The sequence below is a fragment of the Diadema antillarum genome, unplaced genomic scaffold (genome assembly GCF_040938485.1).
Source record: "Diadema antillarum isolate AM-2024a unplaced genomic scaffold, OU_Dant_1.0 scf00000037, whole genome shotgun sequence".
Classification (NCBI taxonomy): domain Eukaryota; kingdom Metazoa; phylum Echinodermata; class Echinoidea; order Diadematoida; family Diadematidae; genus Diadema; species Diadema antillarum.
In genome coordinates this window covers 634,993-648,404 of record NW_027270926.1, presented here as the reverse complement: position 1 = coordinate 648,404, position 13,412 = coordinate 634,993, and the positions used below count along the sequence as shown (strand labels likewise).

At 39.6% G+C, this 13,412-nt stretch overlaps 1 protein-coding gene across 1 annotated transcript; it reads right to left on the bottom strand.

Moving 5' to 3' along the window:
- Positions 1-2,843: 2,843 nt before the first annotated feature.
- Positions 2,844-12,463, bottom strand: LOC139708989 (neural cell adhesion molecule 2-like). Its single transcript, XM_071620960.1, has 8 exons — positions 12,422-12,463; positions 11,104-11,171; positions 10,111-10,256; positions 8,591-8,884; positions 6,973-7,079; positions 6,525-6,720; positions 5,578-5,892; positions 2,844-3,007 (listed from the first exon to the last, which is right to left on the bottom strand). The coding sequence occupies exons 1-8, from the start codon at positions 12,461-12,463 to the stop codon at positions 2,844-2,846; spliced, it is 1,332 nt and encodes a 443-aa protein (XP_071477061.1).
- Positions 12,464-13,412: the final 949 nt, after the last annotated feature.

The following is a 13,412-nucleotide window of genomic DNA, read 5'->3' as shown; positions in this document are numbered from 1 at the left end:
GGCGACTTTTCACTTTTGATCTGTCCCCATTCTGTTTTGCACATTCCAGGAACACCAATCATACCAACTGAGGTGTCTTTTTAAAGATAATTAATCAGGCTTTTTATGATGTCATCTTTAATGAATACAATGCGGGTATAAGAAAAATATTACGTATGAAATTTTACTTGCAGAACTTATTTTTAGGGGTATTTATGTATGTATATTATTATGCTCTCATGTCAAAGTTCCTGGTGTGGATACGTTACCTACTTAATTCTGGCTTTTAGCATCAGTGGCGCGGAAAATATCTACTCAGAACTGTTTCATTCCCGAATGACTGATAACATATATGTGCCTTTTCATTCTTCGTAACACGATAGGCGCTTTGAATTTGTTTTATCATTTGATTTATCATTAAGGTATCTACAGAGTACGGCTTCAAATGTAATGGATAAACAGCTTTGGAGTTCACACCACCAGGGCCGGCGCAGCCGTGGGGGCCGTGGGGGCTCGGGCCCCACACTTTTTGCGCACCATACAAAGGAATACATAAGGTGTCATCACTTTGGGCCCCCACACTTTTTTAAACCCGGAAGTACGTAAGTGGCACTAAAAAAGAAATAGATAGAGATCTTGAAGTATGGCGGCGGTAAGATTATGTGTTTTGTCTGAAGACCTTTTTTTTTAAAAAATAACACCCGGAAATGGGAGGGGAGAAAATGAGCTGGGGACCTTTTTTTTTTTTTTTTTTGCTTGTCAGCTGAAGAAACCCGGAAGTGGACGGGGAGAGATGAGCTGAGGACCCCTTTTTTTTTTTTTTTTTTTTTTTGCTAGCTCATGAAACCCGGAAGTGGGCCCCCACACTTTTGAAAACACTGCGCTGGCCCTGACCACCTCATGCTATAGAAGAAAAAAAAGAAGTGCCAATATAGGAAGGACTTTAATATAGTGACATCACTGACCCTAGGCACAATATTCGCAAAACAAAGTTGACCAAAAAAAAGTTTATTTATGCTGAAAAAATGGCATATCACAAAACGAACAGAAAGACACGAATCTGTTCATTTCAAATATCATTACATTCTGTTTCACTCAAGAGAGCAAAATTGCACATAATCTTACTGACATAGCATTAACATCACCATAACAAAGACACACAATAACTATAGCGCGGTGACAGGAAATTTACACGCATTCGTATATACGCACATTGTATGTGTATATGCGTAAATGATTCTCATATACATAGATGAAAATATATATGCATTAACTTCTTAGTTTATGTACACCATACATCTGCAGCTGAATTATATATGCATTTACAACGTGTGTATGATTATGAGCACATAATGAAACCATGCAAAGCTTTTTTTAGTCACTGCATGTTGAATTTGATTTGTCCACACCTTCCAAAATGCAAGCAAATGAACAAACCTGATGAGGACCCCACACCGGAACATGAATCTTTATTTCTGTTTTCTGTCAATGTGACTGCATTAGAGTCCCAAAGTTGTGCCGTCAATGTGACTACATTAGAGTCCCAAAGTTGTGCACCCCTGTTATAGAGGTTGAGAACTTTCTCTTAACCCTATGCTTGCTACATTAATTACCTGTCTATAGGTTTGTGTGTCAGATTTGTGCACATTTAACTCATTGCCACAAAAGGGGTCAAAAGGTCAATTCCGACGAACAATAACGCGTTCAACGCGACACGAATTCTTTTCAGAAAACAACAATAACAACATATATGTTACCTAGTAAAAGGTGTGTTGAAGTAACTCTTTCAAAGTACATGAAAATAAACAAACAAACACACCAAATACAAAAAAAAAACACACAATCGTGTAAGAAGACATTTTAATCACTTTTGACTTTTTTTAAAGGGATTAAGCATATTGACTGTGTACAGATTCATAAAACCCTAATCATCAGTATGTGGCTATCTAAAAAAAAAAAATTAAAAAAATCAGGTACGTGTCAGGTATTTCAATAATATTTCTATCTTTTTCTTCAGATCATTTGGATACGTCTGCAAAAAGAACAACTTTCATAAACAAGATTCTGTCAGTGATATCAGCTGTCAATCATTGCTAGAGTACTAAAATAACTTACAAAGGAGACTGGAATGTCTCTTTCCCGTAGACTGAGCATAACTCCAATGTTTCTCAGCTACAGTACCTTTTTTTAACCGCATTATAGTATCATGGAAACATTCGAGTTAAAAAGCATGGAAAAATTCGAGTTAATCTCAGTCTCGGGGAAGGTGCATTCAAGTGAATTTTGTTTGTCATAATAGCACTTTAAAAATGATTGGCATAAGATAATGTCAGTGGTAGAGTCTTGGTCTTTTTGAAAGGTCTTTTCTGAGCTTATGCAAATAACCTGAAGAAAAATAGAACTATTAATGTTATTAAATTTATTTGCAGGTTTAGATATTCATTTGGACCCATAGGTGATGTTGAGGATATCGAGAATCAAAACAAGTCAATACGCATTATCAATACATAGTTCCTTTAAAAGCCCAAAATCATGATAAGGACGCATACTCAAATCTGATGTTGTTTACTACCAGACGATACATGTTGCTTGAGCCTAGATCTGGCATGTAACGTTCGTGAACTACTGGGGTGCACTGTCCATACAATGGACTCCCGTTATAACGAAGTCCTCGGGGAAGGCACTTTTCTTTCGTTATATCGAAATGTCGTTATAACCGAGCAAATAAACATAAAGAAAAAGAAACAAAGAGAAGATAATGTCGCGTCCTGAATTCTTATTTCGCTGTAACCGGAATTTCGTTATAACCGTGTTCGTTATAACGGGAGTGCACTGTATAACTAAGTATCAACTCTTAGTTATTTTCATTCTCTCTTTTGCTCAAGCAGGAGTGTGATAACTAATGGGACCATGGCAGGAAGAGCCATTAGATAGGTCGAAACGCTCCTGCGTGTGCGTCCACCTCCTGATGACGCTCCCGTATTTGGTCTCTGAGGTCCCTGGTTTGGTCCCTGACTGCTGGTTCCATCTGTACGTATGTGAGAGTAGAGACTTTCTTTCGTTAAAAAGGACACGATGGAACAAGAGTCAAGGAAAGATCAATTTTTATCCTTTTTTTTTTCGAAGACAGACATGACAGAGTTCACCATGATTTAAATGACCTGCTCGGCATGCGGCTTGGCAGTAAGGGCCCGCCGCACACTTATGGCTGGCGAAATGAGTCGTACATAACACAACTATGCAACTGTACAGCCATGGAATGGATGTCAGGTTTTAACCAATCAGAACGCAAGAAATCATACAACTATGCAACTTTGCAACTGTGCAGCCCTTGAATGTCTGTCTGGTTATCACTCGTACGGGCCGAAGTGCCATTAAGCGAACAGCTATACATCCCTGCATACATCACGGAACGCCTGGTGGGTTTCAGCCAATCAGGATGCGATTAACTAGACAGTCTCACGATTGTTTGGTTGTAACTAGAGATAATAGGGCGCCGTGCTCCTTATCATCCTTAATTGTTATCACGTTCCGTGGTTTTAAATCCATCATGTTGTGATAGATTAGACAACCATTCCTCCGGGCGGCAAATGGTTGTAAAATTATAACCATTCAAATCCTAGTACTTTGGTTAAGGTCTTTTTGCATGAAACTTGATGTCTATTTCTCTGTGCTGCATACGTACTACTGTCAATCACAAACAATATCAAAATAGGTTACATGGGACTAAAAGTCCTACACCTATTCCAAACAAGAGAGAGAGAGAGCAGTGCAGCTGTCCAGAAAATCGAATCCTGATTGGTTAAAATGCAGGGATGTATAGTTGTTCGGCCCGTACGAGTGACAGCCATACAGACATTCTAGGGCTGTACAGTTGCGCAGTTGCGCAGTTGCGCAGTTGCATAGTTGAACAGTTGCACAGTTGTACGGTTTCTTGCGTTCTGATTGGTTAAAACCTGACATCCATTCCATGGCTGCATAGTTGTATGGCTGTGTCGAATTCTGTCATATCTAGCCCGTCATATCTAGCCCGTCATACTATGCACACTACACGATCAGACCGGTCGTACAACCTTAAGACCGGAAGTGTGACGTCACCAGACGTAAAGATTTGACATGTCGAATTTTACGACAGTTCGTGGGCTTTTAACCAATCACGATACAGTATAATACAAACGCACGTAATGCGCATCTTTACTCTTCGGTTTTAAAAGTGAGGATCAGCTAATAAGCACAAAAAAAGGCTTTCAGCGCAAAAAAAAAAAAAAAAAAAAACACATCAAAAAACCGCACTTTAAGTTAACGACACGAATTTGAGTAACTTTCTTTGATTCCCCAGCGTTTTTTTTTTTTTTTTTGTTTAGCATTGCCCATGAGTTACCTTTAAGCTTGTACATCCAAAGTTGGAGATTAGAAAAAAAGGGGCATGAGTTTTCGATCAAGTCCAAAGATAATGATTGATGAACAAAAAGGTCACATATGCCTTGAACCCGAACAAACATACATTTACGACCATCGAGGTCTTCTAATCCCTGTCCAAGAATTAGAATACGACGATTGGAATGTCATGCTCGGTGGTATCATCTGTCTTCTTCTGTTGTCATGGTAATATGTCCATATGGCACTGTACTATAGCAGAAGTCATTCACCGGTTCACCGGGTCACGAGGGCTACTTTCGTAAGACAAGTGGTTACGTATACATCCGCGGAAATGTGTGTGTGTGTGTGTGTGTGTGTGTGTGTGTGTCTTATGAGTGTTGATGGCCACTGAAAAAGGCTTTAGAAGTGGAGGGGACTGATTTAATTGGATGCCATTCCGTTCTCCCTCTAACGTCATCAAGCGTATATGTCTAATCCTTATTCTTACCACAGAGTCTTGTAAAGGCAAAGTGGATGACAGCATTTAAAATTCTGTATCATTGGTCCCTCTTAAAACACGCACCAGGGAAAAACACATATATGGTTAAAGAGTTGGTGCAGTTTTGGTTGAGATGGGGCTTCAGGTTTTTTAGTGTTTTTTTATGATGATATTTTGAGATAATGAGAAACTTGTTATAAAGCATGAAAAAGCATATCGATCATAATAGGAGTTGAAGGTTCATTTGATGGAAATTGGTGTCGAAATTGCTGAGATATCTCAAACAAAGCGATCGTAATAGGACCCGCCTTTTATTAGGATTGCTTTAGTTTACTCTGTTTCCGGATATCTCAGCCATTTCAAAACAGATTTTCATCAAATAGATTTTGAATTCCTGTTAGAATTGTGTGCTCTTTAACATTTCATAAAGTGGTTATAAGTATCTCGCAAAAAGTTAAAAGTTGAATCCTCACCTCCACCAATACTATGCCGTCCCTTAAAAAAAAACGAGTCACATCGTACCATCCTCGATTCTGCGATGAGTATGACGTTGTGGTGACACTGAAGCCCATCGCACATATGCGACTCACGACTATACGACTGACAGACTTTGGATCTGAAATAAACGAAATAACCACGCGTGTTTATTCTGAGGATATTGCGATTCATTTCGGATCCAAAGTCTGTCAGTCGTATAGTCGTGAGTCGTATAGTGTGCGGCAGGCTTTAGTTTCACTTACCCATGTTCACGACCATAATGAGCTTGCTGGCCGAGCTGACCGTGTTGCGACCAGTGCAGTTAAATCTGGCCACGTTGAAGCGATCCGGGAGGTTAGCGACGCTGAGTACGGAGGTTACGACTGTCTGCGACTGGGGGCTAGTAACGATGGACACGTTCTTATTCATGTAGCCCCCGCTCTCGAAGGTGAAATTCGAATATGTCCAGGCAATACGAGGCAGCGGATATCCCTTCGCCTTGCACTCAAGACGCAGGGGACCCTTGTTGGGCAGCTCCTGCCATCGAATAAGCGGCGCCGTCACGATTTCGACCGGAACTACATAATCAGGAGATTAAATCAAGATTAGCCTCATAGAGGGAATAAGTTTAAACCCTTGAATTATGCATCCACGTAGAAAAAAAAAAATAAATTCTTGGTAGAGCAATCAAAGCATGATGGGATTTTGCAAATAGATACCTCACTTCTTCAGTGTACGTCCTTTATTGGTTCGTTCATGTCCAGTTCCTTTTGAAGGACCATAAAGAAAAGTTTGATGCTTCCTTCAATCTATATGCGTTCTGCTTCTCTACAAAATCATAATATGCGAATGGGGTCGCCAATAGGTTGTAGAAAACACTCACTTTATTGCAGATGCTTCATTTTACACTTACAATATAAAGGAGAGTTACTCATGAGCATATAACAATAGAGCATTCAGAAATATAATAGATGCTGTTTTCTGATAATATGCACGCATGTCGGTTCGAGATTATAACATTCCCTGGCATGACTGGAGCCTCTTGGTAGACCAAACTCGTAATACTCACAGTTATCATTTTCGTGTCCCTAAATATTTTTAAAAAACAAATTTAAAAAGGAATTGGAATGACTTAAAGTCAGCATATTACGCCTCGTCTTCAATATTGCGTGTGTTTGTATGATATCTTTACATTCATGACTTCACATACAATTAGCGTTGATAATCTGCGCCACAGTTTGGTGTCGTCCACGAAAGAAATATCGATATTGGCAGGTGTAGACTCCGGCGTTTGAGATTCCGGCATTGAGGATCACCAACTGTTCGTTTCCAACGACCTTGTAGTCAGGAACACGATCTTTATTCAGGTCATACATCCCGGGTTGACCACCGATAAAGATGTTATCCTATTAATGAGATAAAATGGACAATTTGCAATTTGAATTTTCACCATTCTCTGTTATACTTATTGCTCTTAAAGTTTCAAATAGATCATGACAGCATTTTTTTTGCGTTTTAATTGGACTCAGATTTTTTCTCTGATAAGCATCGAATTAATAAATCAATGTTTATCTATTGATTAAATAAAACTCACAGAAGGAAATCTATAATAATTCGAAATTGCAAATGTATAACGACAGAATTGTTTAAAAGCTTACCTTCAGCCAAAACAGATTTCCACCAAAATTTCCCCGGGCTGGGCATCTGAGCGTGATGTTGGCGTCTCTTCGGATTATTTGATGTGGGGAAGGCATCAGAATCGGTCCTGTTGTTGTCAACAAACACCAGGAATATAAGAAATATATAGATTCAGTTCAGTTCAGTTCAAATTTATTTCATATTTCCATTTTCTCAATGATGACATTACAAAATTATTGACAACAAAACAAGAGTACAAAATATATACAATCGTGTCAAAAAGAAAAAGAAAATATACTTGACACAAATGTACATGGTCACATCGTATGAAAATGTCACTAGTACATGTAAGTATAAGAAATATGATGGGGCCTACATAAAAGCTTTAAAGCTTGTAAAACTGTAGGTTCCCGAGTTCATAGGCATATAATTTCACACGGAGAACGGATATGTTTGTCTTGACCAACTAAAATTACACCAGTACAAAAAATCGATGAGTAATAAACTAATGAACCACATAGATATCGCACAAACCAGACTGCATACAAATCTCGCAGTGTTTGAATAACAAAAATGCTATATTATTAAAAGATGATATAGTACATCAAAGAAAGAGGGCTATAGTATACAAATTATTCTTTAAAGGACAAGTTCACCTTCATAAACATAAGGATTGAGAGAATGTAGCAATATTAGTAGAACACATCATTGAAAGTTTGAGGAAAATCAGACAATCCGTTCAAAAGTTATGAATTTTTTAAGTTTTTGTGCAGTACCCGCTGGATGAGAAGACTACTGCAGTGTATGAATAACTTAGATGTCACACGTACAACAATATAAGGAAAATATGAAGAGAATTTCACAAAATTCCATCTTTTGAAAAAAAGTACACATTCCCCTGACTCGTTACCGATAAATGTTATGGGTAATATTATTCCCCCTGCCTTTAGAAAGAGGCAAGTCAATTGCTCTTTTATTATGCGAAAAAAGTGAAAATATGTTGAATTTTCTTTTATATTTTCTTTATACTGTTGTACGCATATGACTCACAAGCTGTAGTAGTCTCCTCATCCAGCGGTTCCAACACAAAAATTTAAAAAATTCATAACTTTTGCATCGATTGTCCAATTTTCCTCAAACTTTCACTGATGTGTTCTACTAATATTATTGCATTTTCTCAATCCTTATGTTTATGAAGGTGAACTTGTCCTTTATGGTAATTCACGGCATTAAATTTACCTATACTGCTGGTTGGTCAGTAGCTAAAATGGAAAAATTCACTAAATTATCTATTTCACTCTGGAACCTTCTAAAGCAGCTTAAGAACCCTACAGCAAAAACAGAAAAGAAATCCTGATATTAAATCCTAACCGTAAATATATGGTGGTGAATAATGCCACGGGCGTTTATCATGTTTATGGTGTAAATGATTACATAAATCGCTACATTTCGCATCATATTAATCAAATAATTTTACTTTAAAGGCAATATGACACCATATATAGTTATGTATTAAAAAATTGCGTTGTATAATTGAATTATGACGTGTTGCAAAATTCTTTAGATATCAAATGATATTATAAGTAGTTCGATTATATATTTCCAGGTAATGGACATTAATGGGACAATCCAACCCACGTGGTAATACTGTGAACGTTGTACTGGCTATGCCGAAGGCTGGTGCTGCCATACGGCATCCATATCGTCCACTGTCTCCCGGTTGCGCGTTGTGGATGAAGAGGAAACTGATCGTCATGTCTTCCCTCTGAGTCTGCTCCGTCTCGATGACGTACTTGTTATTCTCAAAGATAAGGCGGCCATCTTTGGTCCACTCGATATCTGGGGCAGTGTGGTACCAACTCGCTCTGCAGTTGATGGCGTACTGACGTCCAAGCGGTCCCTCAATCCCGGGTTTCGGTGTTACTTCAATTACTGTTCGATTACAACAGAGACCAAGGAAAGAGAGAGAGAGGGAGAAATTGTACAGCGAACCATGATCAAACGGAATATTTACATGCTACCTGCGGCGCACAGCGTGCTTTAGTGGCCTTACAACTGCAAATGCCATAAACAAGCTATACCGACTTTGATGGTTACAGGTGGGCGGGCCATAACTAGGGATTATAGGGGGTTCAAAATCATTGGTTTTCAAGAAAAAGAACGTTATGAATTCAATAAACGACCAATTTAAGATGTTTGATAGTCTAATAACTTGCAGTTTGCCACAAGTACCAAAGTATTTGAAAGTAATAGAACGAATGAAATGTCTTTTTCTTCTTGATCTTTAATTGCGTGTCCTATTGTTTCTTATCTTTGTGTCATTACTACTAATCACGCAAAGTATTTTAATGATTTGTATCAAACCCGCCAACTTTATTTCTTATAATGGCATAACTCACAAGTTTAAAAGAAACTTACAGATTTCGATGAAAGTAGGCAGTTTGTGAAGAGTGAAGCGACCTACTCGGGTAGGGTCTGGGAGGGGCGTGGGCGTACGCAGAACTTTTTATTATCATTATTATTTTTATTTATATTTATTTATTTTATTTCTATTTATTTATTTATTTATTTATTTTTTTATTTTTTTTTTATTTTTTTTTGGGGGGGGGGGGAATATGTTCAATCTATGGGGAAACGCCCAAGCAAGAGGGCAGTTAAACACGGCCTACCAGGGGGAGGGTTTCGGAGGGCGTAGCCTCCTTTCAATTAAAAAAAGGATCGCGTGAATCTTAAGAATCTAAATTCAACAACGTGGTAGACACATTGAAGGGCATATTTAGACAATTTTCAATCAAAAAAGTATAAACAGATTCGTTAGCTACTTCATTAAATTGCACAGAAAAAATCCAACCCAAACCAAATGAATTCTGTAATTGTTGATTTTCTTTTTAAATTACTGATCAATTATCTAAAAATGGAATGCATAAGAGCCGTGAGCGAGCAGGGGGTAGGGTGTGCTAAGCGCTAAGTGGTATTCTTTCTCCCACACGAGGGAGCTGCTGCATGTTTAGAAATTGAAATGCAACAGTCCGGTGCTCGAATCACTTTAATTTGGTTTGATATTCTGGAAAACTTTGTGTCAAACCAGTATGCTCACTGAGAAAGAAAAAAAAAACTCACTTCATGGGTTACTACATTGTAGTGGTCAGTGGGCTTGCGTGTCTCAGTGACCCGGAGAGCTATGCCGGCGGGAGTGTTTACTCCTGGTAGGGCCACCCAGGCCGGATTGGTTGAAGGGTAGAGACCAGACGAAGGGTAACCCACTGGCCCTCCAGGTTGGGGGTTGGGCAAAGGACTAACAATTCTATCCCAGAAAAAAAAAATTCATGTTACGGAAACAGCGACAAGAAAAAATACTCGATCTGAAGTGGGCAGTGCCCCTGAGTTCCAGTCTGGGACTTGTATGACTGGCAGTAGTGAAAGCCGTGAGGAAGCTACTGGCACGACCAAGGAAGCACTAAACACAGCCAAAGTGAAGTGAAGGTAGGATTTTGGAATGTACAAACTATGTATGACACCGGCAGACTAGCTCAAGTTGTTTCAGAAATGCAAAGGTATGACTTACACATCCTACAGGAATTAGTGAAAGCAGATGGACAAAAAGTGGCAAAATGAAGACTACAACCGGAGAGACAGTACTTTACTCCGGGAGGGAAAACGGTCAACGTCATGAAGGAGTGGCGGTGATTCTAAAAAAGGGAGTTGACGAATGCCTCTTAGAGTGTAAGCCAATTTGCAGTAGAATGATGAAAGTTCGACTGAGGGGTAGGGCCTAAGCAGGTCAACTTATCACTTATTCAATGCTATGCACCAACTAATAACGCAGACGAGGAAGATAAGAACATCTTTTATGAAACTCTTCAAAGGGAACTGGAAACTGTCCCATGCCATGACCTGATTATTGTGATGGGAGACATGAATGCGAAAGTGGGAAATGACAACACCTATCATGTGAGAGAAATGGGCACACATGGATGTGGAATAATGAATGAAAATGGGGAGAAACTTCTTTGCTCTGAACAATCTGGTCATTGGAGGAACACTCTTTGCCCATAAGGAAATTCACAAGCTATTTTGGTACTCTCCTAATAGAAGGGACAAGAACCTAATTGACCTCCCGCTCATCAATGGCACATGGAGAAGATCCCTACAGGATATGAGAGTTAGGAGAGGAGCTGATGTTGGCATTGACCATCCACTTGTTGTAGCAGATATCAAGCTGAAGCTCAAGAGAGCAGAAAGACAGCAAATTCCAAGAAGACGTTTTGACTTTGACAGATTGAGAGATCCAAAAGTAAAGTCAGCCTTCACATTAGAACTGAGAAACAGATTTCAAGCATTACAAGACTTAGAAGTTGAAGAGCCAACACAGGAAATAATTGATACAGCGTGGAAAGAAGTTGAGACTGTGTTTTCCGAGAGCAGTCAGACATGCATTGGATACAGGCGTGAGAATAAGAGAAAACAGTAGGTACAAGAAGAGACATGGACAGCGATGAAAGAGACAAGAAGCAAGAAAAAAATGAAAAAGAAAATGATGGATGCTAAATCAATTCGGCTGAAGGAAAAATGTCAGCAGGATTGGTCGGGAAGGATAAAAGGGAGTATTTGGACAACCTGGCTTCAGAAGCAGAAACTACAGCGCAGAAAGGGGAACAGGGAGAGCTCTATAAAATTACCAAGCGGATTTGTGGTACGCTCCGAAATCATGGAAATGGACCAGTTAAAGACAAACAGAGTAAGATCCTCACTACAGAAAGACAAATAGAGGAAAGATGGACGGAACACTTCAAAGAATTATTAAATAGAGCTATACCTGAAGAGACACCAATTATAGAAACAGCAGAGAATGATTTGGACATCAGTATTGAACCCCCAAGTAGAGAAGAAATTATTGCAGTCATTAAGACACTGAAGAATAATAAAGCTCCTGGAGGAGATGGTTTGAGAGCTGAACTGTTCAAGGTTGACCCACAGGTGACAGCAACCCTTCTGAAATTTCTCTTTGATGTTATTTGGGAAGAAGAACAAGTGCCAAAAGACTGGACAAAAGGCATCATTGCCAAAATACCCTAGAAAGGTGCACTAAATGACTGCAACAACTGATGAGGGATAACTCTCCTCCCAGTGTGTACATGCTGTAGTAAAATTTTGGCAAAGATCACTGTACAACGTCTATCAGATGCTGTGGATGGAGCTCTTAGGCCAGAACAAGCAGGGTTCAGAAAAAACAGGTGTTGCATTGACCAGATCTTCACATTACGAAACATCATCGAGCAGTGAACAGAATGGCAAGGAACACTGTATGTCAACTGCATTGACTTTGAAAAAGCCTTTGACAGCATCCACAGAGACAGTCTTTGGCAAATATTACGACATTGTGGAATTCCAACAAAAATTGTGCAACTCATCAAAAGTTTCTACAAAGATTTTTCCTGCACTGTTGGAAACAGCAACCTTTACAGTTACTTCAAGGTGGAAACGGGCGTCCGGATGCGTGATATCTGCCATTCTTGGTTAACATGGTAACTGACTGGACAATGAGACGTATAATGGAGGGATCACAGAAAGGAATCCGCTGGACCCTCTTCTCCATGTTGGATGACCTGGACTTTGCGGATGATATGGCTCTGTTGTCACATTCGCATGGTCACATCCAAGAGAAGACTAACCGTCTGTCCACATTATTGGAGGACAGGTTGGACTGAAAGTGAACCAAAGGAAAACGGAAACAATGATTCTTAATAGTAACAACCCCACTCCAGTCAAGGTCTATGGTGTCAACCTTCCCAGCACACAGCAGTTCACATGCCTGGGCAGCATAGTATGAAAGAATGGTGGAGCAGAAACTGACATCAGGAACAGACTGAACAAGGCAAGAAATCTTATGAGAAGTATGAACAACATCTGAAAATCACAGCAGTACACCATGAAAACCAAAATGAAATTGTACAATAGCTGTGTGCTATAAACCCTTATGTACGGATCTGAATGCTGGCGAAGGACCAGATGCGACGCTGGCAAACTATCGGCATTCCACATCACATGCTTGCGTAGAATCCTGCGTATTTATTGGCCCAACAAGATATCCAACAGCAACCTCTTCTTGCAGTGCCGCACTGAGGACCTGGAGACCTTAATCACTAGAAAGAGATGGATATGGATAGGATATGTATTACGAATGGATGCAAACTCCATTCCTAGAGTGGCTCTTCGTTGGACACCTGAAGGGAAAAGAAGACCCAAGCAGACATGGAGAAGAACAGTAGAGAGTGAAATATCAGACCACAGACAGTCCTTGGGTTCTTTCCAGAGGATGACCAGCAACAGAGAAGGGTGGAGAGCCTTCGTCGCTGCCCTACACGCCAGGGGGCGTAAAGGGTTGACCTGACCTGACCTGACTGAGAAAAAAAAAGAGCAAATGAAATAGAAATCCTGCGTACGGCCATGTCAGTATCAG